Source organism: Salvia splendens, chromosome 11 (genome assembly GCF_004379255.2).
Source record: "Salvia splendens isolate huo1 chromosome 11, SspV2, whole genome shotgun sequence".
Classification (NCBI taxonomy): domain Eukaryota; kingdom Viridiplantae; phylum Streptophyta; class Magnoliopsida; order Lamiales; family Lamiaceae; genus Salvia; species Salvia splendens.
The window spans coordinates 163,607-189,873 of NC_056042.1; the positions used below are offsets into that span (position 1 = coordinate 163,607).

The following is a 26,267-nucleotide window of genomic DNA, read 5'->3' on the forward strand; positions in this document are numbered from 1 at the left end:
TTGAATGTGGTGTTTTCACATGCTTTCCATTTCAAAAATACAGAAATTTGTGTCTGGTATATCCCTTTTTTTGTTCGAGCAGTTACTGAAAATGTGGGGATTTATAATTTTCAAGAAGCATATGTTCGTTAATATTAAATATATACACAGATGTTCAATACACTCACATTTTCACCTTATCTATATAAGCATATATGGTCATAAATATTCAATATATACACACAGGCGTTTAATAATACCATTAACATTTTCCCCCTATTTTGAGTTCCTCATATGCAAGTCAAGATAATGTTAAATAAATCTCTGTATCCTTCATACTAATCAGGAAAACCCAGAAAACATTGCTTGTTACAATATCAAAACTAAATTTCTGGAGATGCCATACACACCACACAATCAATAATTTTATGTAACATGGAATGACCTACAACATAGAACATTGAAGTGTCCTGCCAATTTTCTTCCCCCTAAACCAGCTCGGGATCATCAATTTCTTTACTCGGGAAAGTGTTCAAAGTAGATCGTCTAACAAGTCAAGACAGTGCGCACCACACAGCTTCTTCCAACTTGAGCAGTTCACCATAGATTAATATTCTAACCTTATGCATCACTGTCGTCTGATGAAGAATCAACATCTGATGTCCGGCCAAAGTCATCTGCAGCATTGGCATCCTAGAAGCAAAAAAGAGGGTGAGGAGGAAACCCGAATTGCCTGAGCTTTTTATAATTTATAAATCTCATGAGCTTTTTATAATTTATAAATCTCATTCTAGGAAGAAAGGTTGCTATTTTTACTCAAACATCTTGATCATATATAGAAGTAAAGGGTGTGTAGTGTGTAAAATAACATTACCTGCATCTTATCCCAATCTTTCAACTTGGGGTTTGTCAGCATATAATTGTCACGCAGAGGGGCCCATGCAGGAGCTTCAACGGCCCCAGGGCCACTTGAAGAGCCAACCTGCAAGTTGACAAATTAATAGATAAGTTTAGCTGGATGACAGAAGTTCGGCAAGTCATAGCACACATTTTGTTTATCAAATAATAAATGAATTTCTTGTAATGGACCTTGATAACTGTCGCTGCTGCTTGGGTCGATGTCCTGCCCAACTCCGTGAAGAAGGCTTCCTTCCTTCGTTGTTTTATTACTGGCATATTTCATAATAGCAGTGTAATGAGATCGATATTTGATGGGTAGCAATTTAATACTACAAACTCAACTTCCTTCCAAATATTAAAAAAAATATAATCCATCTTCACTAGATAGAAAGAAAGATGTTAAAACACCAAAGGTCCTAAAAATATCATTTGTGAATGGCACCAAAGAAAGGTGCTAATCCACGGATACTTCTTCATCAATTACTTCCTCTCAATTCATTATCCTTATGTTCCATTTCCACTAAAGAATATCCAATACTATGGTGTGTGACATTGATCTGAACAGGAGTCAAGTCTAGCAGATTATACAAAATTTCAAAATAACACATTCAAACTTAAGTACTTTTCACACATTAAAAGACACTAGATTTTAGCAAACCGAGAAAGCAATGATCAGAACCAGACATGCTGCATAAAAAAGTGGGTACTTAGTTGTTTCGTCCTACCTTTCTCGTCCTTTGTTCTTAAAGGATTTAAACCTTTCTGAGCATTTTGGGCCTTGTTTACCTGTATATAAAAACAGTAGCTTCAGAAACCAGCACACTCATTTACACTTGAAACATGGAAACAAAATAACATAAAACACAAAAAAAAACTTACAGCATTGAACAACTTCACCACTGACCACCGAGGATTACAACGGGCACATGATAAGAACCAAAGTCAGTTCCGAAATGAGAGCAATGAATATAGCATAAGAATGCTATCACAACCGACAAAAAACAATGTTATACCTCCTTTTGTTGCCACTCCCAACAGAAGTTTCTCATGAGCATCCAAATAGTCTGCAGGCTTCACATGCCCCTTCTCACTTATCTTTGCATAGAAAAAAGAGCCACACAATCAACCAAAACACACACATGAAAGCACAAAGATCATAAAAAATAGACAAACATTGAAACGAACACACATAAACACATACATGGAAGATATAAATCAAGAATACAAAAATCACAAAGATCGAAAAATCTATTACTATGTGTCTCTCCTTCTTCGCCTCCCCCTTCACTTTCTTTTCTAAATCCTCTTCAGCAAGCTTCTCAGCTATCAGCTTCTTATTAGCAGATAACACAGGGCCCTGCAACCACATCAAGCACAAATAACTCAAAATTTCCACTGAAATGAAAACAACATTTAAAAAATCATTTCTTGCTGAATAAATCAGCTCACCAACACGTCCTCATCTCCACCACTCTTCTTAACAATCTTCTTAAATGCCGACTTAAAAGCCTTAATCCCCTCGGAAAACCTCACAATCCCTGGCTGAATTTTACTGCTTTCGTCTTCCGAAACTTCTTCCTCCTCTCCCTCAAACCCTTCATCCTCTTCATCACCGTCCTCGTCAAATCCATCACCAATTTGCTTGGATTCGTCAACTGCAACTGCACTTGGAGCTTGCTGGGGCTCTTCATCTTCTTCTGTATCATCGGAATTGTAGTCCCTAGCCCTTTTCTGATACAATTTCCTCGTTTTCGGATTAATTTTGACCTTCTTTTCACCACCTTGATGCATTCTTTGCCTTTTCTTCGCCATTATCCCCTTCTTTTTCCCAGATTTCCGTTTCCTACCGATATTCTTAACATCGACCGATTGCGTTGCTTCTGCCATCACTTCCCCTTCTGAGAATTTTGCTCAAACTTCCCCCACAAGAATTAGGGCTTATGTTAGGGTTTTAGAAATTTGCTTATTTTGTTGAAAAAGTGCATTTTGTGGGATTGGGCCTATATCTTTCTTTCATTATTGGGCTTTATTATTAAAACCATTATATAATTGCAATAACATCTACGAAGTATTATTTCCTTTTTAAAATGACCACAATTTCCAAATATAGATTTCGAAAATTACAAAAAAGGTACATAATATAAGTTGAGAAAATTAATTAAAAAAATGTTTGTCACTATTAATCAATAGTACTTGAAAAGATGACTCAACACATATTCGAAAATAAATTAATTACTAATTTTAATGTTAATATTTCTGAGAAAATTATAAAAAATATTATGCTGATAGAGCTTGACTTTAAAAATGTTGAGTCTTGCTTTTGACATTTTGATCAACTCTTTTTGACCATACATTACATACCAACATGCAGTTTATCGAGACATCAACTTTATTTAAAATAAATTTTTTAATTGGTTTGCAAATCTTACCTAAGATTATGTTGTTGATCATTGTTAGGCAAATCTCTCATCTCACAATACTAAAATACAATAAAATTTGTTTTTCTCTAAACGATTGCGTGTTGTGAGTCAATTTCTTTAATTCTATGGTTTTCTTCTTAGCTATTGATTTTTTTTTTGCCGAATATGATTTGAATGATAATGAGGAATCCCTATTATAGTCGTGGGACAAAAATATTTTTCTTCTTATCTTGATAGTAATATTTAATTGGTTAATACATTCATGATTTACATCCCATGCATGATTAGCTACAAAACTTATTTCCCCAAAATTCCAAGTAGCATTTGAACACATGGCAGTATGATTGATTGCTACATAAATCGAGATATAAATATTTAATTTTTAGAATTAAACTTTTGCTACGTTCTAAACTCAAATTAGTAGTACAAAACTTAATGCATGTGGCCACACCAAATCTTTATAGCATGTTTCTAGGCTCTAGCCATCACACATGGAATTAAATTTCACATGGCCATAAGGAAAGCAGCTAATTAATTTTTTTAGAGTACTAAAATATTTTAGTACCTTCCATAACCATAATATTTATAATACTAACACTACCTATGTATTAAATTTATAATTATGTGCAATTAATGTAAGATTACTACCCCGACCAAATACACTATTCCACGAGATGTCAAATTTAAGTAATTATTATTAAAAAATGATCATGGATTGTTTGGAAAAACGTTGATATTCTTTTCATAGTTTGTGGATTTGGTACATTGTATGAGTTGATTCTTGACAATAATAATAGATTTGAGTCATTTGACTATGGACACAAACAATCAACAAAATCAGATCCATATATACATAAATTATATAGTACATACAATGAATTGAAAATACTTTGAGAAATAGAATGAATATTTAAATGTGATAGGCTATAAAATAAATCACTCTTAAACCTACTAAAGCATTGGATGTCCAACAATAATTCATTTAAAAGAATACACAAACTCTACAAGAAAAACAAGTTTCAAAACATGTTATGTTACTGGGACCTTGATGAAAAAAACAACATTATTTATCAAATAGAGTTAATAGTTGAAAATGTTCAAATTTTCTTTAATTAGTTAAATCTTAAACTAATATACGAACATAGTGCAAGTGTTCAAATAATGTGTATATATTTTAGTACAAAATGAGTATATATACACTATAAGTTTGATTGAAAAGAAAGACACTAAATATTTATATTTTCGAAAAATAATCTATAAATCCACCAATATAATGTATAATCCACACACATATGTTTCAAGTAGAAATACTTAAAAAAGAAGTAAGATAAGATTCTCAAAATGCAAACGGTGGGTTGAAAGTTGAAACACTCTCAAATATAATTATGAATAAAAAAAGTTCAGAGCTCTCCTCTCTCTGTATACAACTAGTGAGAGAAAACAAAACATAGATAAAGTAGTGACAAAGTAACATGGGAGGAGTGAGGGAATGTGATAATTGAAGGTGGGGTCAGCAGTTGTTTTAGCAGCAGTATAAATTAGGACAATCTTTATCTACCATTTGCAAACCCCAGCTCATTCTTTCCTTGCACAATTTTTAGGATAAAAGAAGACAACTTTTTGAGCTCAATCTCTCCACCTGTAGGTATATCTATGGTTTCTTGATTTTTTGTTGGCCTTTTTACTTCATTTCCAGGGCCCTTTTTCCTTATTGTTAGGTGGTATTTTTGTTGTTTCTTGCTGTTGCAGTTGTTGATGCTTAGTTGATTATTTATTTGGTGATGTTCTTGTGATTTTTTTTCTGTTATATGATGTTGATTCTGATTATCTGATTCATGAGATTGCTAATTTAGTTACAGTTTGCATCTGTGGGGAGAAAAATTCATTCTTGATTATCCTGTCCAACTTATTAGCTGAATCTCTCTCTCTCTCTCTCTCTCTCTCTCGCTCCTGAAATTCATGGGCAAAGACTCTACCTTTTAGCTTTTCTTGGCTCTGATCACAAAAGTTTTGAGAATGATGTTTGGTTTGATTGTGTCTTGTGGCTTCAATTTCACAGAGAGAGAGAGAGGGTTTTAGATTCCAGATGTCTTGTTTACCTATAATTGTCAGCCTGTGATAATGTAGAGGTGGGGTTTTGTTTTATCTCTTGTTTGTACCTACTAACCTCGGGGGTGTATACGATGGAGCGCGGTTTAGTTGGTATGACGCTTCTCTTCCATCTAATACGCCCCGGGTTCAAACCTCAATGGGGTGGATATGAACCATTACTAATAATATAGGATGGTTTACCATGTGCAGCAAGACACTTAGCTGCTTTCCTATTGATGAGTTAAAGATATATAATAAGTATGTGCAAATGGATTACATATGAGTGACAATTGACTCTACATTTGTACATATTATTGATTTGGCTGCTTTTGATTCTTTGCAGTGATTTATTATAACCATTATCTTGTGAAGAAAAGATTTTTGAAATGCTCCGAATCCTTATATACCGCTAGCTAATGCCGTATGAACTAGATTGCTCATTGCTTTTCAAGAACTGACCTTTTCTAGTTGTTTGAAACCATTGGATGTGTTCTTGATGGACTTTGCTAGGTAGAATGGCAGGGTTCGGGTTGGGAGGTTCATTTAAATCGTCACTAACTTTCTTGCATATGCTTGTAGTCTTTCGTCGTGTTTGCTTTCTGGCTAATGGAGAAAACTTGGGATTTTGCCTAGATTCAGGCTAAAGGATGTATTATTGATCGAACTAGCTAGGTAGAATGAGGGGTTGAGGTAGGGGGTTCGTGTAAATCTATCTTATCGTCACTAACTTTCTTGAATTGCTCGTAGTTTGTAGTTTTTTCGTTGTGTATGTTTTTATCGCTAATGTAGAAAAGATGGGATTTTGCGTAGGTTCAGGATAGAAATGGCGATTTCATCTTACCCGACTCCTGCAGACGCTGGAGTGCTCTGCGTGATCCTGGCTAACACGGCCATCTCCATCTCCATCTTCAAGGAGATCTTCCGCTCCATCCTACATGTCATCGGCATTCACATATCCTCGTGGGAGGACTTCTCGGTGGAGCCCTCAAACTCTGGTGAGTGCTGCAGACGCCCCTCGGAGTCTTACGTGGAGGAGTTCAGGAGCCGCTCGCCCTCAATGCAGTACAAGTCGGTCTTCATCTGCCCATGCCCCAAGCAAGAGTGCTCCATCTGCTTGACCGAATTCGAGCCCAAGGCAGAGATCAACCAACTCTCCTGCGGCCACGTCTTCCACAAGCCGTGCCTCGAGAAGTGGCTCAACTACTGGAACACGACGTGCCCTCTCTGTCGGAACTACATGATGCCACAGGAAGCCGAGGACGCCTCCTCTTGCCCGATGTGAGGTAGAATCTACGACGTGTGTACAGCATAGCGTGTAAAAAAAGGAAACGAGAAGTATCCGTTAGAGTCACTAAGATCGTGTAGTAGTCCGATGCATATACTTAAGCTGCCAGTATTCCGCGTCCTCTTTGTAGCGACGGGTCAGCGCGACGTTTATCCGTGTTTGTATATATTATGGGAAGCTTTCAACAACTTTTGAGCCGTTAAACATCGGATAAAATTCATCATTTTCAATTACAACGGGGTCGGTAAACCTAGACGGAGGCGATGCTCATTGCTCGTTGTACGTTTAAACGGGCAACGAGCAAGAGCACAGAAAACAATCTCTACAAGTTAAAAGTTGTTTTGGAAGGTCAAAAAGCAATACACTGCAAAATCTAATCAAGATTCTATTAATGAGCTTGGATGATTAGGAGCCTTGGGCCCCTAGCTCCGGGAGTTTTGGGCCAACGGGCATGCTGCCACCGAGCTCCGAGAGCTTGGCGCCAACGGAAATGCTGCTGCGAGGGAGGTTCGCATTCCGATGATTCCGGCACCGGAAGGAGCCCGCGTGTGTCGTTGGCGAGCAGAGACAGTTGCTTCTGAGGCTATTCGCCTTCTCCTGGACGGGCGTTGTTGGAACCGATGATGCTCGGGGCATGGTTTTCATGGCGCTTATGCTCCGATTCGGCATAGCTATCATTGGTTTCTCCTTCCTTCGCATATGTCTTGATGCTTCTGCCATTAGTCGGATAGAAGAAAGCTATTCAACACAAGAAATTTGTTAGGAATCCAAAAGCAATAATATAATATGATATGAAACATAATATGCAGAATTACCTTTAAATTGTTTCAAATCAAATGGTTGCTCAATCTTGAGAGGAAAGAACGATTTTTCTTCTCTTTTTGGGTATGTATTGATGATGATGTTGTGTTCTTCCTCTCTCTGTTTCCTTCCCTTTTCACAATTTATTCTGAATTCATAATCAGTATATCCTGATTTTAAGCCACAAATTTTTTGTTGCTGTTGTTATCATTGATTTATTAGAGGATTTGTTCAACTGATTACATATTGTTTGTGTAATATCTAAATGAAATTTTGGCATGTCACGCCATAAAATTAGGTACGTAAACGGTATATCTTGGCATATTATTGTACAAAATCAAATTGTCGATTAACATGTTGCTACACCATTTCCAGAAACAAAATTTGGTCTGCTTGATTTTATTTTTCTCATTTTCTTCTAATCTTTAATTTAGCCTTGTTGGCTCCCTCACGTTCACCAAACAAAGAACCTCTCGCGAGTTGAATAAAAATGATATCTTTGCCTAAACTTCTAACAAAGCACAACTTATAACAAAACAAACTCACGATCTTTGGACATATATATCCGAGTCAGGCCGGAGTACGCCCCAACTTGAATGATCTAGTTGGTAGAATGGACGACCCTCGTGACCGAAAAATGACCCATATATCAGGTTTATGGGCCTAGGCATGAGATTGAACCCGAAACCAAACACATTCCAAATCAAGAAGCCATTGTAACGACGCATTACCATTTTTTATGAATGTTTTCCGTTCTCTCAGCTAGTCAACAATTTATGGAAGCTCACCAGCAAACTCAAAGATCACACACAAACCAGTATATGAGAGAAGTCATCCAACCAAATGAAGAAAACATCATAAATATCCATGTCCAAACACAGGTTCTGATGCATATACCTCAAAATGGATAGCACATTGCACATATGCAACAAGTTTAGTACTATGCAGAAGAACAACCAACAAATGAAACAAATCTATCTGTGTCCCTTCGAAATACCAGTAATCCCGAGATCTTATAACGTTAATCTACCATTAATGAAACAACAACCAACTTAAAAGGAAAACCTAGCAAGAAGCACAAAGAGAGGTAATAGTACACATGCCATTGTTCCAAAACAAAGGATGAATGAAGATTGGACCTTTTCTGTATGCAATTTTAACTAGCAGACGTCGTGCACGTATTGATCCCGTCCTTGCAGTCCTTGGTGAGATCGTTAAATGTCTCAATCTGATTCTTCCCCCTCAAGAACACTTCAGTGTCAACAGATATCCTCATGTAACCATCAAACTCCACTGGATTTCCATTGTTGAGCTTCGTCATCTCAGCGTACCAATCACTCTCAGTATTCCACAGGTCGCTGTACTCGTCGAGGAAGTGTGTGGAGTATTTGTCCTTCAAAGGATCAAAGAAGGATGTATCCTTCTCATTTGTCGCAATATAAAGGTTCCTTCCATCTTCAATCTTGTAATTTAAAGCTGACAAAAGCGCTTCTGGAGAAGTGTCTCTTTCAAGATTCGGCCACTGTTCCTTGTTGGCTGCCTTCTCCCCTCTCTCGACATGAACAGCATCGAAATCCCAGTTCAATCAGGCTGAAATAGCAGAGGCGATGTCCAGCAACCTTCTGGACTTCCAAACCATATGCCACGGCCGTTGAATGACAGATTCTGCTTCTCCTTCACAAACACGGTACCAATAGTTATCAGGCTCCACAGCCCCGAACTTCCTCATGATCACAGTGTCCTTGACATTGGCTAACTTCGTAGGCGCAACCTTGAAATCCTCCACGAGATGGAGGCTCAACCCGTCCTTCTTTTGCCATTTGCCCCAATCTGACCAAAACTGAGTCTGGTCCAACGAATCCATCAAAGTCAAAGTAAAATCTGAAATCTTTTCCTTCCTCATCCTGACCAGACGAAGTGTACATCTTTGACAAACACACGCTACTGTGCCTCACCCAACATACACATGAAACTCCAAAGGTACTGATTCATGCTCTTGCACCTATGAGTATATCAGGTACTTACTATGCCCAAACGAACTCTCCGACTCAACTGTAGGAAGAGAATCATCAACAGTCTCCCCAACATCCGGCAAGGCAACCGGATTCTCATCTACCTTAGCTGGAACCTTCTCAAACACCTCCTTATCTTTCTCCCTGTTCTTCCCCCTCCCCCTCACTCTTCCTTAACTTTGATGTTGTACATTATTGTTTTTCTGTACATTATTGTGTTAAAAATATTCTACATTATACATGCATACTTGTACATGACTTAAAACATCCATTATTGTTACATCATTTAGATAGATTAGTACATTAATAAATGTTACTTTTATACATCATGTCCTGTTACATCATATAGCTATATCTGTGCATCTGGTTTTATTACATTATTCTGATATATATGTACATTAAATGATATTGTCAAGGAACATTGTAGTCTGTACATTATTTTGACAAAAAATGCTACATTATGATGATTTATTCGTACATTACTTCACTATGATGTTCTACATTTTTGATACATTATTTGGAGTATGTTTGTTTACATTAAGCACGTGTACTTTATTTTAAACAAAGATTTACATTATTTTATGTGGTACATTATTGTGTGTTATACATTTAGGATGCATAATACACTTTTCTTTTTGAGTTACCTTGTTAATGTAAGCTCTAATTCGCTGGTAATGTAATTATGTAGTAACTAGTAAAGTACTCCCTCCGTCCCCAAAAATTTGTCTCACTTTGACCAGGCACGAGTTTTAAGAAATGTAATGGAAAGTGAGTTGAAAAAGTATGTGAATTGTGTGTCCTACTTTTATATATTAGTTTTATAATAAAATGTGAGTACGAATGAGTTAGTGGAATATGGGGTCCACTACAAAAAATGGTAAAAGTGAAATGGGACAAATTTTTGGGGACGAACGAAAATGGAAAAATGGAACAAATTTTCAGGGACGGGGGAGTATCATTTTTACTAATAAATGAATATGTTTCTGAATAGGTACAAAGATGGCCAGAGTCGATTACGATGACATGCCCATTGCATTAGCGCACCGGCTGCGGCAAGAGATGTGTGAAAAATGGAGGACGATGATGTGGCAGAACCTACAACTCCCCGTAGAGACCCCAGTGGACCGAACTTAGTTCTCATCCCTTAGGGTTAAGCTATCCCAGTTTGTGATCAGATGGGCCACCATGATTCGAGAAACTCTCCAATGCTAAAAGATATATAGAATGACCATAGAAGCATACAAACAAGAGGAATTATTGACATTTTTTAGTTTGTTTTCAAGATATATTATTTTTTCTACTTGCTTTAAGACGTACATTATTTAGTAGTTAAGTATTACATTGTTTTGAAGTTATCCTACTTTATAATTCTATCCCTACTATTAACTTTTGACCCATGGATTGGTAAACCCAAAAGACATGAATTCAAGTTACCTTCAACATTATTCTCTGCAATTTGTACATTATTCGCTGTTATGAATGTACATTATTAGATACTATTTGTACATTATTTACTGTATCAAATCTAAAACACACATAAAATAATAAAATTTAATTCATGTAGTGGTACTATACCCTAGCCCATGGATTGATAAACCCAAGGGGAATGATTTAAACTCCCTGCCCTTGATGATTGTTTCATTTTAAGTGGGTACTACAACCTAGCCTCATGGATTACTAAACTCAAAGGGCATGAATTCAAGTTCCTTTCAACATTATTCGCTTCAATCTGTAAATTATTCACTGATACGAATGTACATTATTAGATACTATTGGTACATTATTTACTGTATCAAATCTAAAACACACATTAAAAAACAAAATTTAATTATGTAATAGTACTATACCCTAGCCCCATGGGTTGCTAAATCCAAGGGGAATGATTCAAACTCCCTGCCCTTGGTGATTGTTTCATTTTTAAGTGAGTACTACAAACTAGCCCCATGGATTGCTAAACCCAGATGGCTTGATTTAAAGTTCCTTTCAACATTATTCTCTTCAATCAGTACATTATTCAGTGTTACGAATGTACATTATTAGATACTATTGGTACATTATTTACTATACCAAATCTAAACAAACATTAAAAAATAAAATTTAATTATGTAATAGTACTATACCCTAGCCCCATGGGTTACTAAACCCAAGGGGAATGATTCAAACTCCCTGCCCTTGATGATTGTTTCATTTTTAAGTGAGTACTACAACCTAGCCCCATGGATTGCTACACCAAAGGGTATGGATTCAACTCTCACCAAACATTAAATACTTACACGGGTATATCATTTAGTATTACGCATGTACATTAAATGCCTCTTGGAGTACATTATGTAGTTCTACTTAGTCTAAATATTATTCCTTGAAACACATACATTATTTAAATTCGGACTCTACATTAATAGACATTACGCGTGCATTATTTTATGTATAGGAATATCTTGTCATAATGAGTGAATAAAATAGAAAATGTTAGTACTATAAAATAAAATAGATGAAATAGAAAATATATATAGGAATATCTTGTCATAATGTAGGATGTTTTATTATGTTTTTATATGATTTTTTTTGCCGTATATATTTACGTAGTCTTTTAATTACACAAATAATTAAAAGTAAATATTAAAAATAATAATGATGTGGAATTGAGATGGGCTATGAGATAGGCTCTGGATGAGCTCTCATTGTAGAGAGATGAGCTCTGAGATGGGCCTGCTGATATGGAGAAAAAAATGGAGATAGGCTCTGAGATGGCTCTGGCGATAGGCCTCCACAATGCTCTAATGCGTGCATCTATTCTTGTTGGTGTTTTCAGATTACTATGTTACTCTGTACTACTAGTTTTTAAATTAAGTTACTTTCAAAACTTAAAATCGTGCCATTTTTGTAATACGATGAAAACTATAGTTAATTTACCAACGATTGATCATAACAATTAGTGGCACTTGCGTGGACATTGCATTTTCTGTTTACAGAGTATATTTTTTTCTTGGGAATATTAGTATAAGATCACGTGCTAAGAAATCCCTCCTTATATTATGCGTGTTGATATATGAATGATAGTAGTAGATAAAAATTAAAATATGCACATATTAGCCTTCAAAATGGAAATTCCAACTTCTTGAAATGTTAGCAACATCAATCTCACACACAAAAAAAACTAACAATTTGGATAAGAATGTGCCAAAGTCACAAATAATTAGGAAGGACATAGTGAAAAAGTACAAGACGTTTATTCATATAATCTCATGGCATGATTTTTAAACCCGAATGAATTTTAACTCTGCTTGTGTCAGTCAAAAACTACATGAGACTAAGTCTTATGTTCCAAACAAAACAGAAATCAAGTCTTCTCATCCAAACATTAGACAAAATTTGAAATATAGTATTAATAATTATATATGAATGATATGAATTGAAAAGCCTAAAACATCATGACAAATTCTTGCATCATGACACCTATAGGCAGTGGCGGACACACGTTTAAAGGATGAGGGGCTTAAGCCCTCCCCAAACGTTTTTTTTATAAAAAATTTCTATTGCTAAAATTTTAGAATGTTATCTTCAGCCCTTCCCAAGATAATATATTTGGTGTCTAAATTATTAGAGATTTAATGGAAGGATGGACTTGAAAATAAAATTACAGTTGAAAACTACCTACAACAATCGCGGTGAGTTGGAAAGAAGGAAGAAGATGAATTAGTTAACAGCGGTCAAACTTAAATAATTAAAATAATATTATTAAAAAAAAAGTCAATATCTTATTCCGAACGTTTTAGGCTTTACAAATATCATAAAAAATGTGATTAGGCATGGAGGGTCGGCAAACATCTTTTATAGGTATCGGCAAACCCCCACATTTATCAACATCTCTCCCCCCTTCCTTTCCAAGTCCTTTGAGAATTTGTTTTCTAAGTTTATCAATTATTTTAGACTACTTATGACTATTGATAATATTAAAAGTCCAACAATGTGCATATATATATATATAGAGAGAGAGTTGTGAAAAGAAAATAACAGAAATAGTTTTGTAAAAAGATTATTGCTTAATAGATTAGGTTAGGAAAGTTGTTTTTGTGGTTCCTTAATCCTGATAAGCTGTTGGGAGTACAGTTTATAAATTGGCAAACACGTTTCAATAACTGTATAAGCTCATAGTATTTGTATTTTAGATGCAGAACTAATTCTAAAAATACGAAGATGGACTGACTGACTTGAATCGCATTGATTTCCGGCAGTAGGTTGTGGACAACTAAGAAATATGGCATCTGATGGTTGTCCATTTCCTCCAGCAACAACGAATATATAATATATCCACCAATTGCTGCTGCATCATGCCCAAATGGTTGTATACTATTACTTCTACTTCTTTGCCAACACACCAATCATGCACTTCAACAATTACTTTACCAAGCTCACCACCACACTCACTTTGTCATCTACCAACTCCAAACTCCATCATGCGCTTTTTTGTCTTCCTTAGCCAATGCCAATGCCAATGCCAATGTAGGAGGACATCATCGCTGAAATCACCTGAAACTTGACCCATCTCACCAAAGTCTGCTACCTAATAATCCACCATCACTCTCAACTCATTGTTTACCTCTTTCAACATCCCTTCCTCACAATATTCCAATTACCTCTACCATAATGCCCTCCCCCACATGTTTACAGCAAAACTGCAACTACCAATTTGGACATATATATACGCCCCAACTTGAATGACCTAGTTGGTACAATGGACGACCCTCGTGACCGCAAAATGACCCAGATATCAGTTTTATGGGCCTAGGCACGAGATTCAACCCGAAACCAAACACATTCCAAATCAAGAAGCCATTGTAACGACGCATTACCATTTTTTATGAATGTTTTCCGTTCTCTCAGCTAGTCAACAATTTATGGAAGCTCACCAGCAAACTCAAAGATCACACACAAACCAGTATATGAGAGAAGTCATCCAACCAAATGAAGAAAACATCATAAATATCCATGTCCAAACACAGGTTCTGATGCTTATACCTCAAAATGGATAGCACATTGCACATATGCAACAAGTTTAGTACTATGCAGAAGAACAACCAACAAATGAAACAAATCTATCTGTGTCCCTTCGAAATACCAGTAATCCCGAGATCTTATAACGTTAATCTACCATTAATGAAACAACAACCAACTTAAAAGGAAAACCTAGCAAGAAGCACAAAGAGAGGTAATAGTACACATGCCATTGTTCCAAAACAAAGGATGAATGAAGATTGGACCTTTTCTGTATGCAATTTTAACTAGCAGACGTCGTGCACGTATTGATCCCGTCCTTGGTGAGATCGTTAAATGTCTCAATCTGCTTCTTCCCCCTCAAGAACACTTCAGTGTCGACAGATATCCTCATGTAACCATCAAACTCCACTGGATTTCCATTGTTGAGCTTCGTCATCTCAGCGTACCAATCACTCTCAGTATTCCACAGGTCGTTGTACTCGTCGAGGAAGTGTGTGGAGTATTTGTCCTTCAAAGGATCAAAGAAGGATGTATCCTTCTCATTTGTCGCAACATAAAGGTTCCTTCCATCTTCAATCTTGTAATTTAAAGCTGACAAAAGCGCTTCTGGAGAAGTGTCTCTTTCAAGATTCGGCCACTGTTCCTTGTTGGCTGCCTTCTCCCCTCTCTCGACATGAACAGCATCGAAATCCCAGTTCATTCTAGCTGAAATAGCAGAGGCGATGTCCAGCAACCTTCTGGACTTCCAAGCCATATGCCACGGCCGTTGAATGACAGATTCTGCTTCTCCTTCACAAACACGGTACCAATAGTTATCAGGCTCCACAGCCCCGAACTTCCTCATGATCACAGTGTCCTTGACATTGGCTAACTTCGTAGGTGCAACCTTGAAATCCTCCACGAGATGGAGACTCAACCCATCCTTCTTTTGCCATTTGCCCCAATCAGACCAAAACTGAGTTTGGTCCAACACTGGGGCCGAATCCATCAAGTGCTCAAAGTCAAAGTAAAATCTGAAATCTTTCCCTTCCTCATCCTGACCAGACGAAGTGTACATCTTTGACAAACACATGCTCAGATCCATAACCAGCGTCCGGTTCAAGTACTGTGCCTCACCCAACATACACATGAAACTCCAAAGATATTGATTCATGCTCTTGCACCTATCCCCTCCACCAGAGTATATCAAGTACTTACCATGCCCAAACGAACCCTCCGACTCAACTGTAGGAAGAGAATCATCAACAATCTCCCCAACATCCGGCAAGGCAACCGGATTCTCATCTACCTTAGCTGGAACCTTCTCAAACACCTCCTTATCTTTCTCCCTGTTCTTCCCCCTCCCTCTCCCTCTCCTCTTCCTAGCATTCCCACCCGAGTGATAATCCCCAATCCCAGCAACAGTAAGCGTGCAATTCTCAGCCCTAACAAGTGCAAAACTCCGATAATCCTTGTAAAATGCAGCTGCCTTCCCTTCCTTCGGCCTAAACCGCCACGCCATGTGGCAAGAACTAGCATTGTTCCCAGCCACCGGCTTTCCAAATCGATAGAAATGAATGTCTTGAAACCTCTCAATGGTAAACCTCATCAAGAGATGGAAAACATCAGGATCGCGACAATTAACAGGCTCATCGGTCCTACATTCACCAGTCTCGGAGGTTGCCTCGGTCTCCTCAGGCGTGGTGGTGGCTTGAGCCGCATTATCAACATCAGTAATGTTGATAAACGTCTCAAACGCCGTCTGATTCGAGGCGACGAAGTCCTCTCCGGTCTTAACAACGCCGATGTCAGATTTGAAGGTGGCGTTCGAGTTCGATGTGAGGAATGTCGTCATTTTCGAGGAAGGGTGAAACAGTGGATCCTCAGGCTGGTAGGTCGCGGCGATTATAGTGAATACGAGAACACCGACAACAAATAGAGTGAAACATAGATTTTTAATCATGGCTATCGCATTCGCGCCTAGGTTTTCAGCTCCGAAACTTCCGTTTCTAGACAGCATAAACGCCGGCTGATTCATCATTTCTCCCTACCGCAAACTGTAATAATCAGCCGAAAAAGGAAATAATTAATGAAATTGAGCTACGGAATTGAAAGGAGGAGCTTCAGATTGAGCTAAAATGGGGTCAGAGATGAGAAAAACCTGCGGCCGATACAGATCTGCTGCTTGAAGTAGGGTAATCGATGCAATGTTCTGTATATCAATGCGGATAGCTATTGCCTCATGCAGAGAGAGGAGAGTAGATCAGCTCACCGGCATTCTTCGCTTCATATTCTGATTGATGAGAGAGAGAAGAAGTGCGGACTGGAGCTACTGCATAATCTTGAAAGGTGAGAATGATGAAGAGGAACTCTATAAAATAAGGCGTGTGCTAAAATGCGCCGCGGTGATGGCCTTCGTATTTTTGTATACCTTGTTTGGCATTTCTCATTTGGTTGGAATAAACACGTAAAATTTTGTTTTACTACTAAATATCGAAATCTTATGTGGTCTAATTAATTAGTTTCTTTATTTAATGGTCAATAATCAATTTACGATTTACATCTAACAAATGAATAAAATGGAAAAAGAACATTTATTAGTGGAGTTAAATATGAGAGGAAAGAAATTAAAAAAACAGTCACAAAATCGAAGGAAAGACACTAAAATTTACTTTGCCGATTGCATTTTAGGGTAATAAAATCTAATGCAATGGCATAATTATGCAATCTCAATTATGTAGGAAAATTCCAATATTTATTTTATGCAATTTCAGTTAACATCTATTCACATAATCTTCACTAAACATTATACGCTCCTCCATATATGAAAATTAGGAAACTTACATGATATGTTTTATTTATTATTACCCTTATTTTTGATGGAATAAGAAGATCTAATTCAGCAACGAATAAATAAATCCATCCATTTATTTATTATTACCCTTAATTTTGATGGAATAAGAAGATCTAAAACATGTACTGTATGAAATGAATAAATAAATCCATCCAAACGAGGCCTACAAACGTGAGGCATTTCCCTACTTTGTCAACGGCGTAACGCGCACTTTGGCGCAATCTAGATCCGCCTCCCTCGAATTAAATCATGCATTATTTTGAGAGCGTGACTGGTGGCGATTGCTATCGTGCGCACCCTGTAGATGCACCGACACCGACAGCTAACAGTGGCATAAATGTCTTTTTATTATAGTGGAATAAAATTAAATGTTTGGTTCGCATATGAACAATAATTTTATTCTTACTTAACAAAAATGAACATTAGTATGTTGATTTGAAAAACATCCATTTTTATCGTATTTGTAGCAATAATCATCCATTATTGTTCGTATAATTTCACTGTTAATGCTTGATACATTGTAATAGGGATAAAGGGTAGAAAAACCATACCAAATCTACCATGTTTCCCTAACTAAAAACTAGCTCAAAATTTACCAAGTAAAAAACTCACACAACAAACATGGCTAGCCGTGGTAACAACACAAGTGCATTTCTGGGTTAAAAGGCTGTCGAAGTTACCTCCATCAATCTGGAGGTCGGGTCGTTATATACGTGGTACCTTCACTCGCGCCTCGTTAGGTCTTCGTGGAGGTGCAAGGCGAGGTTCTAAGCTTGGTCCGGTTGAGGCTGAGGTCCATGCTCTTCTGAACTATGCCCTGCAGAAGCTTCTTGGCAGTCTCGACCGCCTTATCTTTCCCATCGACGTTTGCAGCGAAGTTGTAGACGATCCTCTCCAGCTCGGACGAGGTGAGCCTCTCCTCTGGAGGGGAGTCTCTGAGCATGTCCAAGAGAGTCCGAGCTCGATCCTGTGCAGTTGGAGTGCCCTCAGCAGTGAGGCGAAGAAGGCCAGGTATGGCGCCTTCTTTTAGAATGAGCTCTCTGTATTTATCGCGACAGCTCTGGCACAGGGATAGCAGAGCTCCAACTGCGTGGGACATGCTAACTAGAGATCCATCTTCGATGGTCTCCACCAGAGCTAGGATCCCACCCTCGACACATGTGATTGCAGCTCGTCCTTCCTCAGAAGCAGAGAAGATCTCGAGCAGGAACGTGGTTTTCTCAGCAAACTTGGAGTATTTCTTGCATTCTTTTAGGAGGTCTATTAGTGGAGGCACGGCTTTAGCATCGAGGGCAAGCTTTGGCTCCTCCTCACACGTCGAGAGGTAGTAGAGGGCTGTGATGGCGTCAACCTTCCCCTGGACACTTCCTGAACAGAGGATCTGAACAAGCAGAGGTGCAGCACCGGATGCTGCTATGGTTGGCTTGTTGGATGGAATTGACGACAATGATAGAATTGCAGCAGCTGCTAATTCTCGCAGATTGCCAGTTAGGTTTTTGAGAAGCTCCACGAGAGGTGGAACGGCCCCAGCAGCAACGATCTTGATCTTGTTTCTGATATATAAGTGCGTTAATGGTCAGTCGCAGGCAACCAATCAAGCAAACAGTCATCAACACATACATAGAACTGAACCAAAGCAACCGTGGCAACAGAATCAAGAAAGCTTGCAATGAGAAGCTAATAGTAAACACTGCCTCAAGTAAAATGAATGAGTTAATCTCATCTCTCAACAAAACTATGATGTCAACCTTTTTTTGCCAAATATTCCAGTTTATTTGCTGGCCCAACATCAAGATATAACTCCCTAACTTAATACAATTATACAAATAAGTTTAAACAAACCGAAATAACTAACAAGGAGATGATCCCTGCATTCAGTGAACATAGCTTAACATCTTAACTAAATTCACGAAATGCCACCAGAGAAACTTTTATACACAATTCCTTATGGCATATCATCTTTTCTACATCCAATTTCACCATCTTCCACAAATGAAAACCTTTACAAAAGCAACCACAGCTGCACAATATCTCCATATTCACAAAAAGAATCATCAATACTACAATAAAGTTCAGGAATCTGTACAACAACTAATCATGCTGAAACCAAAAGACACATGTATTACAAGTCCTCAAAGCATATGATCATTCCACATCCCAATTCACAACTATTTACGAAACAACAACCTTTGCAAAGGCAAACTACTCATGCTAAAACCAAAAGACACATGTATTTCAAGTCCTCAAAAGAGTATAATCATTCCCACATCCTATTTTGCCACTAATTACAAATGACAACGTTCGCAAAGGAGAACCACAGTCACAATACCTCCATTTGAACAAAAGGAATCAAGAAAACTATAATAGATTTGAGCAATTAAGGTCTGAGACTGCGCTGAAACCTCAAGAGTCTAGACACTTGTATTTCAGGTCCTCAAAGCAATTCATCTTTACAACATCATATATCACCATAAGCTACCAAAGTTGAGCAATACCTCTAATTTCTCAAGAATCTGGAGATGAATTAATGAAGCTGAAACTAAAGCACAACACTTCAATTCACTTCAAAATCAGAAGCAAAAAGCAAGAATTCTTAACCAAACAATAGTAGATATGTGGTTGAAACTAATGAGCAAGAATTGGCATCATATTACAAATCCAAAATCTCAAACTAGATCATTTTTTCAGATACTATAACATTCACCATGGTTCAGCAATTTCACTAATGAAAAAAGCGCGAGGGCGGGAGAGAGAGAGACTACCTATGATTCCGAGCAGCGAGGTTGAGGAGCGCGAGGAGCGCAGCCTCCCGAGCAGCGAGGGGCATCGTGCTGTGGAGCATCGAAACGAGCGGCTCGATTGCGCCGGCGGAGGCGAAGCGGCCGCGCACGGCGGACTTGGAATTGGAGCTGGACGACTTCCGCACCAGCTTCCTCACATCTCTCGCCGCCTCGATTTTCGCTCTGAGATCTCCGCTCTTCAGCCTCCGCGCCGTCTCCTCCACCATCATCTTCCGGCTCCACGACGACGCTTCATTACTATTGCTATTACTCTCGCTCTCCTCCGCTCCCTCCTCTGCTTTCTTCAGCATTGCTTCCTCCTCGTCTTCGTCCTCCTCCTCCTCCTCCATTTCTCTCTCTAAAACCATGGCCGGCGGATGTTTCTCTCTCTAGCTGTCGGAATGTTAGGGGAATGATACGTCTTGCTCGGATATGCAATTTTGGACGTTTCGCTTTAGATGTTGTACCTCATCCCTTCTGCGGTGGGGTTGTATACGATTCCTCCATTTCGAAGAGGCCCCCCACCTTTTTTTCATTAATTCCAAATTAATCCTTCTAGTTGAGAGGTAGTTCAATCTGTATTCTTTAATCTTTTTCTTCACAAATTTAATTGTCACCAAATCCATTTATTTATACTCCCAAATTGTTCCTTTTCAAATGCCCAAAATATAATCAGCACATTAGCAAGTTTATTGCAATTTCACCAGTCAAATTCCTAAAGCAAATAAAAATAAAGTCCAATATTGTTTTAAGCACTATATCAAGAGCAGAAAATGTAACTTACAAATTTACAAAATTTAAATCCAACTCTCAAAATGTCTGTTATGAGAGATAAATGTGTAAAGAAACTCAATATCAGCCTGTAGACCGAATGTAAAGATCCGAGCAGGCCTGACCGGACCTCTCAAAGCATTACCCCGGGACCATTTCCGGCACTAATCCTCATTCAGTCCATCTGGGCCAACCAATCGGTTTCAAACCAATCCAACAAGTAGAGGGAAAATGAACTTCGCCTCACCTGACACGTCTCCCACCATTGGATCAGCGCCAATATTGAGCCCATCGGTGAATGGTTTCGACCATTTGTGGGAACAGCGCACTGACGCTTTCATTGATGAGATCCTGGAAGAAGTGGATGGACTCCTCGTCGTCTAAGTCCAGACGGAACTTTTCTTGAAGCTGCAATAACAATGGAAATGGGAATAAAAACCAACGATAGTTGAATGGTCTCACCACAAAATGAATGAATCTAGTCACCTTGAGAATGCCCTTCTCGGGATCGGAAGCAATGTCCGGAATGTTTGAACCGGCCATCAAGTGAAACAAGTTTAGTATTAGGTTGCTTGATTTTCGGAGAATGTTGTAAGCTTCACAGCAGTAGGATTTGAATCTGGTGTAGTATTGACTGCAAGTGGAGAAAAGAGGAAGCATCGAATGTAAGAAATGCTTTTGATGATTGATCCAACAGTTATCTCATATCTTGGTAGGGGGCAACATACCTCTCTGCTCCACCCATAGCTTCCACCATTTCCTTGCAGAGTTTCATAGGTGGTGGGAAAGGTTTTGGATCTCGGCCAAGTATGAAACCAAAATCCACGTGGAAAAGGCGGCCGTTGTCTTGCAATAGCAGATTGTCGAGATGCCTGGGGACCAAGAGAATTATCTATATAAACAAGAGCTGTACTCAAATGCTATCAGAAATAATCGTCATAGTTACAATGATGAGATCAACTGATTCAGTGAAGAATGTAAATCAAGATAACGCAAGTTTGAGAAAATTTGTGAAATAACCTGTCACCGATGCCTAGAATATATGTGATAACTGAGTAGCCAGCACAACTTTTTATGAATGTCTCGAGACACGTTGCAGTTATTCCAAAAGGCCCGTCTTCATCTGGGTAGAATTTCTGCAGGTAGCTTGTAATACTACGATGCTCCGACAGAATCTGTAAGCAAGTGCAATATTTCAAACATATTTGCAAATAAAAATAAATAGATTGCATCACTTAATATCAACATCCAATCCAATGCAATAAAGTATAGAAGCACAGAAATTTATAGGAAAAAACCTGAGCTAAAGATTTTGAAGGAATGAATTCCAGCATGCCTTCGTCTTGCCCAGTTGCTAGCACTCTGTAAGGAGTCAAATGCAAGTCGAGGTTCTCCAGCTTTAGTAGTCGATCCATTAACGATACCATTTGAATAACCTGTTTTAAACATGCCGAGTTGGAAAATTAAAAATAAATCAGTTTTTTTCAAATGAATGGAGGCACCTACCAATTGGTCTTGCCTAAGATCATCACCCTTCTTAAATATGATCTTGCAGCTTCCTCCACTTGCTGTTCGAAAAGCCAACCGCAAAGGATTCAGTGCACTTTTGAAGATCGATGATTCTGATGGTATAATCCCTGTTATAAGGACCCTTGGTGCCAGAGGCGACCGTATAGGCTGAAAAGATAAAATTTCCATGAATCTTACTACAGTTATGTCTAAGTATGTCTGGTTGGATGCATATAACAGAAAAATTGCCATTTAAAAATTACCTCATCAAAGTAGGTGAGCTCGCTAAGAAGCCCGGATAGGAGCTGCCTAAGCTTTTCAATCTTCTTTTGAGTTCCACCTCTCACGTTTCTCACATCTTTCATTATTGAACACAATTGCGCAGTCAGTTCTGTCTGACGCACCAAACTTTGCCAAAGCTTGAAACCATCTTCATCGCCATTGGCACTTGGTCCTAACTGAAACGGCGTATCACCAATCAGCCAAAACAGGCCGGTGTATATATTCATCAACGACCATCGAGGTCCTTCATCACATATCCAGAAAATTATTTAACAAATAGTAATGCTAAGCATATCATAGCAGCTCAACCAACAAGCACCTACAATTTTGGCAGAACGATTGACATGTCTATATATTAACTAATCCATTAAGAAAAGATCAGCCCTTTTAACTATCATCTTGAACCCTATAGCTATAAGTAAATCGGTATAAAAAGATATATATGATGCAGCATAAAAACACAGAGAGAGAGGGGCAAGGGACAGAAAATCCACACACCTTCAACATATTTTCTTCTAACAGCTCATAGGTGCTGTAAAAACGCCTAGCATATGCAGGCTCACGGAGTTCCACAGCAACATACCATCGAAGAAAACTAGCCAAGTCAATATTGCACAATGCTGCAAAATTAAAATGAGTAAAGGATTTAGATCAAGTGTAATAGAACATGAAAATCATTATAGCATCCCTCTGTAACTCTGTTGCATCAAACTTACAGCGTTCCACAAGGAAATAGCTAAGGCGAGATTTGTCTGAACGTTCGAAACGAAGTGCTTGAACCAATTGAAGAAGGTAGCACTGGAGCTCTTCATCATCAGCTCTTTCAAGAACACTCACAGCATATGCTCGGACCTGTAGGAGAAAATCAAATTGATAAAATAAATGAGTTGATTTAAAAGAAAAAAATAGACTGATCAAAGAGAAAAAGGGATGGGACTACTAAAGTATAGGAAGATAACCTCTTCGCTCTCAAAAACTGGAGATAGAAGCTCTAGTGCATCACATACATCAATTGTCTCCCACTTGCTCATCAGTTCTAAAGCCTGCTTTGCTTCCTGTATATAAAAGTAGTAACTTAATGGGATGTAAAAACTCAAAAGATTTGTGTAAGGGCAATAGTATTAGATTAGGGGATTGGGAGTTAAGAAATGTTTACCTGAATATCACTCCATTCAACACAGCGTAAGAATTTAGTCAGGGCCCTTTTCTCAGCCATTAATGAAAAACGAAATTTCCAGAGGAGCTGCTTCTCCTCTCCGTTCAAGGTCCGAGTTGGTGGATATCTTAATATCCTTTGGATAGACCTGTTGAATCAAAGGCTAGCTGAGTAGTTACAAGGTGAAATAGTTTAACATGATAATGAAACAATAACATTATGCATAAAGTGTCACTTTATGAATTTCTTTAAGTTAGGTAGCTTGAGGATAAGGATTCAGTTAGGAAAAGAACAAACTGGATGTATATGGCGTTAGACGTAATCAAGTGGGTTGATAAGCACAGTGGTTCGTCTTAGAGATTTGAAATGATTGCACACAAAACGTAGTAAGCAAGATAGTCATCAAAGGAAGTGGCATGACACTGAGGAGAAATAATAAAAGCAGTAGAACATTTTAGAAAATAAGGGAAAGGTTTAGTACTGATAAAACTTACTTCCTTTCTGTAATGCTAGGTTTAAGATCTTTGTCGATGATGCCCCGATTTAAGCTTCTAGCCAGCTTTAGTTGCTTGTGCTCAGATGGATTAGTTTTTCCAACTTCAGGGTCCCAAACTGTAACCACTTCATTTGTGGATGGTATTATAATATTTGCACCAGACTCCTACACATCAAAGTGCTATTAGATTGAATTCTATGGTTACAGAAACTGATAACTGATAGTACTCGATGAACAAAAAATCAAGTCCTTGAGAATTGCAAGAATCAACTATTGGTTTCCAATATCTAATAGAGCAACCGAGGATGAGGAAAGACAATATCTAGGTACATCGATAGTACCTGGAACACTATGCGGTGCTCAAAGCTGCAAAAATCAATGACAACGTACAAATGAGAACTCCCGTTTTTCAAACTCTCACGTTCTTTAATCCTCTCCATGGCTTTGAATGCGAGCCGGTCAAGCCAATCAACTCTTTGAATTTGCCCTCTCTCATACTTATTCACTAGCTTTTCAAGGCGTTCTAGTTCCCCTCTTTCCTCTTTAGGAACCTACCACAACCCGAAATTGCCAATCAACCGAACATAAGTCGAGTCGAGTCGACTCGACACAGAACAACATCTAATAACAACATACATTAATACCTTCCCTGGTGTTTTTGTATGGATAGATCCATCTGCTTCTTCGCCCACCCATAGTCTAAGTTTATGTTTCCCAGTCTTGAGCTGTTTTTTCATGTTGAACAAGTGAATGGTTGCCCCGCCAACCACCTCCTCATCTTTCCCGCATGAAACATCATACACCTACACAAAAGTTCTCAATTCACATCCTCTAGTAACTCAATTTCAATGATGTCTTTTCTTCTAAAGAATTCTACACTCACAGTAACAGCAAGTTGTGAATTTGCTGTCAAATCGCGATACTTAGTGCTCAGTGTGATGAGTTCATTCCAACAATATGACGGACCTCCTGATTCCAACCTACACTTGTAAACAACACAAAATCACCAGTAAATCTTTAAAAAGAAAAAGAAAAAGAAAAACCAGAATAGGCCACCATACTGATACCAACGATCAAAACCTTGTTCTCATAGGGAGCCCAAAAGGTGCACCATCAATGTACAGCAAGCTTTCGACGTACAACTCGGGTTTCTTCTCCTCTATGGTACAATCATCAGCTAAACAAGTCCAATCCATATAAAAACAATCATAATCTCACCAAAACAACTCAACTAAAAATTGCAGCCGGAAACACTCCTGTCAGAGATACCCTAAAACGTAATCAATCCTACACCATGCGTGAAGAATCCAAGCCAACACTAAATAACTCAGTTTAAAGTCTACAAATATACTAGCATCTTTCCACCTCCAATAACAACAACAACAATAATAATAAATAAATAGATAAATAAATAAAACAGAAGCTGCAGCCTGCAAACACTTCAAATTCACATCAACAACATAATACAAAACAGGAATCACTAAAAAACTAAAAGAGAAATTCGAATGCCTGAATCGGGCGGCTTTCGAGCAGATAATTTGCCCTCCAATCTCTCGATTTTGAAAGTCACCGGTAGATTAATGTCACACGACAAGAAGAATCGGAATTCGTTCCCGGCCATCGCTGTTCACCTAAGTGATAGGTTGTTTAAATTTTCGCAAACTTTTGTTTAAAATTCGATGTTTGGAAAAAGAGTTTATGAATTGCTGAAAAACTAACCGATTTCACCGAGACACGCTAACTATTTTATTAAAATAATGAATAACTATGAATAGAATTTAACTAACATAAGTACTATAAACTAAAATGATGAAAACCAATCATATTAATATTGGTAGAAAAAAATCATATAAAGGCTTTGTAGATATTCTAAAAATTATGAATCACGAAGGCATATTAGTAGTAACAAAGGTCCCTTCTTATAAGTTGACCATCAAATTGAATCTAATTTCTG

The 26,267-nt window shown here is 38.1% G+C and overlaps 5 protein-coding genes across 11 annotated transcripts; 1 reads left to right on the top strand and 4 right to left on the bottom strand.

Moving 5' to 3' along the window:
* Nucleotides 1–286: 286 nt before the first annotated feature.
* LOC121756457 (ribosomal RNA-processing protein 15-like) lies at nucleotides 287–2,833 on the bottom strand. 2 transcript variants are annotated; one of them, XM_042152007.1, is made up of 8 exons: nucleotides 2,329–2,833; nucleotides 2,081–2,236; nucleotides 1,893–1,974; nucleotides 1,759–1,778; nucleotides 1,605–1,665; nucleotides 1,069–1,148; nucleotides 854–961; nucleotides 287–672 (listed from the first exon to the last, which is right to left on the bottom strand). In XM_042152007.1, the coding sequence occupies exons 1-8, from the start codon at nucleotides 2,764–2,766 to the stop codon at nucleotides 601–603; spliced, it is 1,017 nt and encodes a 338-aa protein (XP_042007941.1). In that variant the 5' UTR covers nucleotides 2,767–2,833; the 3' UTR covers nucleotides 287–600. The 2 variants fall into 2 exon arrangements, with proteins under 2 accessions (XP_042007941.1, XP_042007942.1); XM_042152008.1 differs by having other exon boundaries at nucleotides 2,135–2,236; nucleotides 2,329–2,828.
* A 1,952-nt stretch (nucleotides 2,834–4,785) lies between these two features.
* LOC121754061 (probable E3 ubiquitin-protein ligase XERICO) lies at nucleotides 4,786–6,879 on the top strand. 4 transcript variants are annotated; one of them, XM_042149395.1, is made up of 3 exons: nucleotides 4,786–4,944; nucleotides 5,970–6,080; nucleotides 6,201–6,879. In XM_042149395.1, the coding sequence occupies exon 3, from the start codon at nucleotides 6,214–6,216 to the stop codon at nucleotides 6,670–6,672; it is 459 nt and encodes a 152-aa protein (XP_042005329.1). In that variant the 5' UTR covers nucleotides 4,786–4,944; nucleotides 5,970–6,080; nucleotides 6,201–6,213; the 3' UTR covers nucleotides 6,673–6,879. The 4 variants fall into 4 exon arrangements, with proteins under 4 accessions (XP_042005329.1, XP_042005330.1, XP_042005327.1 ...); XM_042149396.1 differs by having other exon boundaries at nucleotides 4,786–4,940; XM_042149393.1 differs by lacking the exon at nucleotides 5,970–6,080 and having other exon boundaries at nucleotides 4,787–4,940.
* Nucleotides 6,880–8,370: 1,491 nt separating this feature from the next.
* LOC121755679 lies at nucleotides 8,371–16,887 on the bottom strand. Of its 2 annotated transcripts, XM_042151022.1 has the most exons (3): nucleotides 16,627–16,887; nucleotides 14,822–16,522; nucleotides 8,371–8,696 (listed from the first exon to the last, which is right to left on the bottom strand). In XM_042151022.1, exons 2-3 carry the CDS (start codon nucleotides 16,504–16,506, stop codon nucleotides 8,633–8,635), a joined length of 1,749 nt encoding a protein of 582 aa, XP_042006956.1. In that variant the 5' UTR covers nucleotides 16,507–16,522; nucleotides 16,627–16,887; the 3' UTR covers nucleotides 8,371–8,632. The 2 variants fall into 2 exon arrangements, with proteins under 2 accessions (XP_042006956.1, XP_042006957.1); XM_042151023.1 differs by lacking the exon at nucleotides 8,371–8,696 and having other exon boundaries at nucleotides 14,445–16,522; nucleotides 16,627–16,884.
* An 881-nt stretch (nucleotides 16,888–17,768) lies between these two features.
* On the bottom strand, nucleotides 17,769–20,615 carry LOC121755825 (U-box domain-containing protein 4-like). The gene is made up of 2 exons (XM_042151229.1): nucleotides 20,082–20,615; nucleotides 17,769–18,872 (listed from the first exon to the last, which is right to left on the bottom strand). The coding sequence occupies exons 1-2, from the start codon at nucleotides 20,465–20,467 to the stop codon at nucleotides 18,056–18,058; spliced, it is 1,203 nt and encodes a 400-aa protein (XP_042007163.1). The 5' UTR covers nucleotides 20,468–20,615; the 3' UTR covers nucleotides 17,769–18,055.
* Nucleotides 20,616–20,830: 215 nt separating this feature from the next.
* On the bottom strand, nucleotides 20,831–26,144 carry LOC121755824 (phosphatidylinositol 3-kinase, root isoform-like). 2 transcript variants are annotated; one of them, XM_042151226.1, is made up of 17 exons: nucleotides 25,823–26,144; nucleotides 25,394–25,490; nucleotides 25,197–25,293; nucleotides 24,958–25,116; nucleotides 24,655–24,864; nucleotides 24,312–24,478; nucleotides 23,818–23,965; nucleotides 23,621–23,716; nucleotides 23,378–23,513; nucleotides 23,160–23,281; nucleotides 22,643–22,837; nucleotides 22,377–22,547; nucleotides 22,169–22,306; nucleotides 21,891–22,045; nucleotides 21,599–21,742; nucleotides 21,357–21,504; nucleotides 20,831–21,278 (listed from the first exon to the last, which is right to left on the bottom strand). In XM_042151226.1, exons 1-17 carry the CDS (start codon nucleotides 25,932–25,934, stop codon nucleotides 21,141–21,143), a joined length of 2,433 nt encoding a protein of 810 aa, XP_042007160.1. In that variant the 5' UTR covers nucleotides 25,935–26,144; the 3' UTR covers nucleotides 20,831–21,140. The 2 variants fall into 2 exon arrangements, with proteins under 2 accessions (XP_042007160.1, XP_042007161.1); XM_042151227.1 differs by lacking the exon at nucleotides 25,823–26,144 and having other exon boundaries at nucleotides 25,381–25,458.
* Nucleotides 26,145–26,267: the final 123 nt, after the last annotated feature.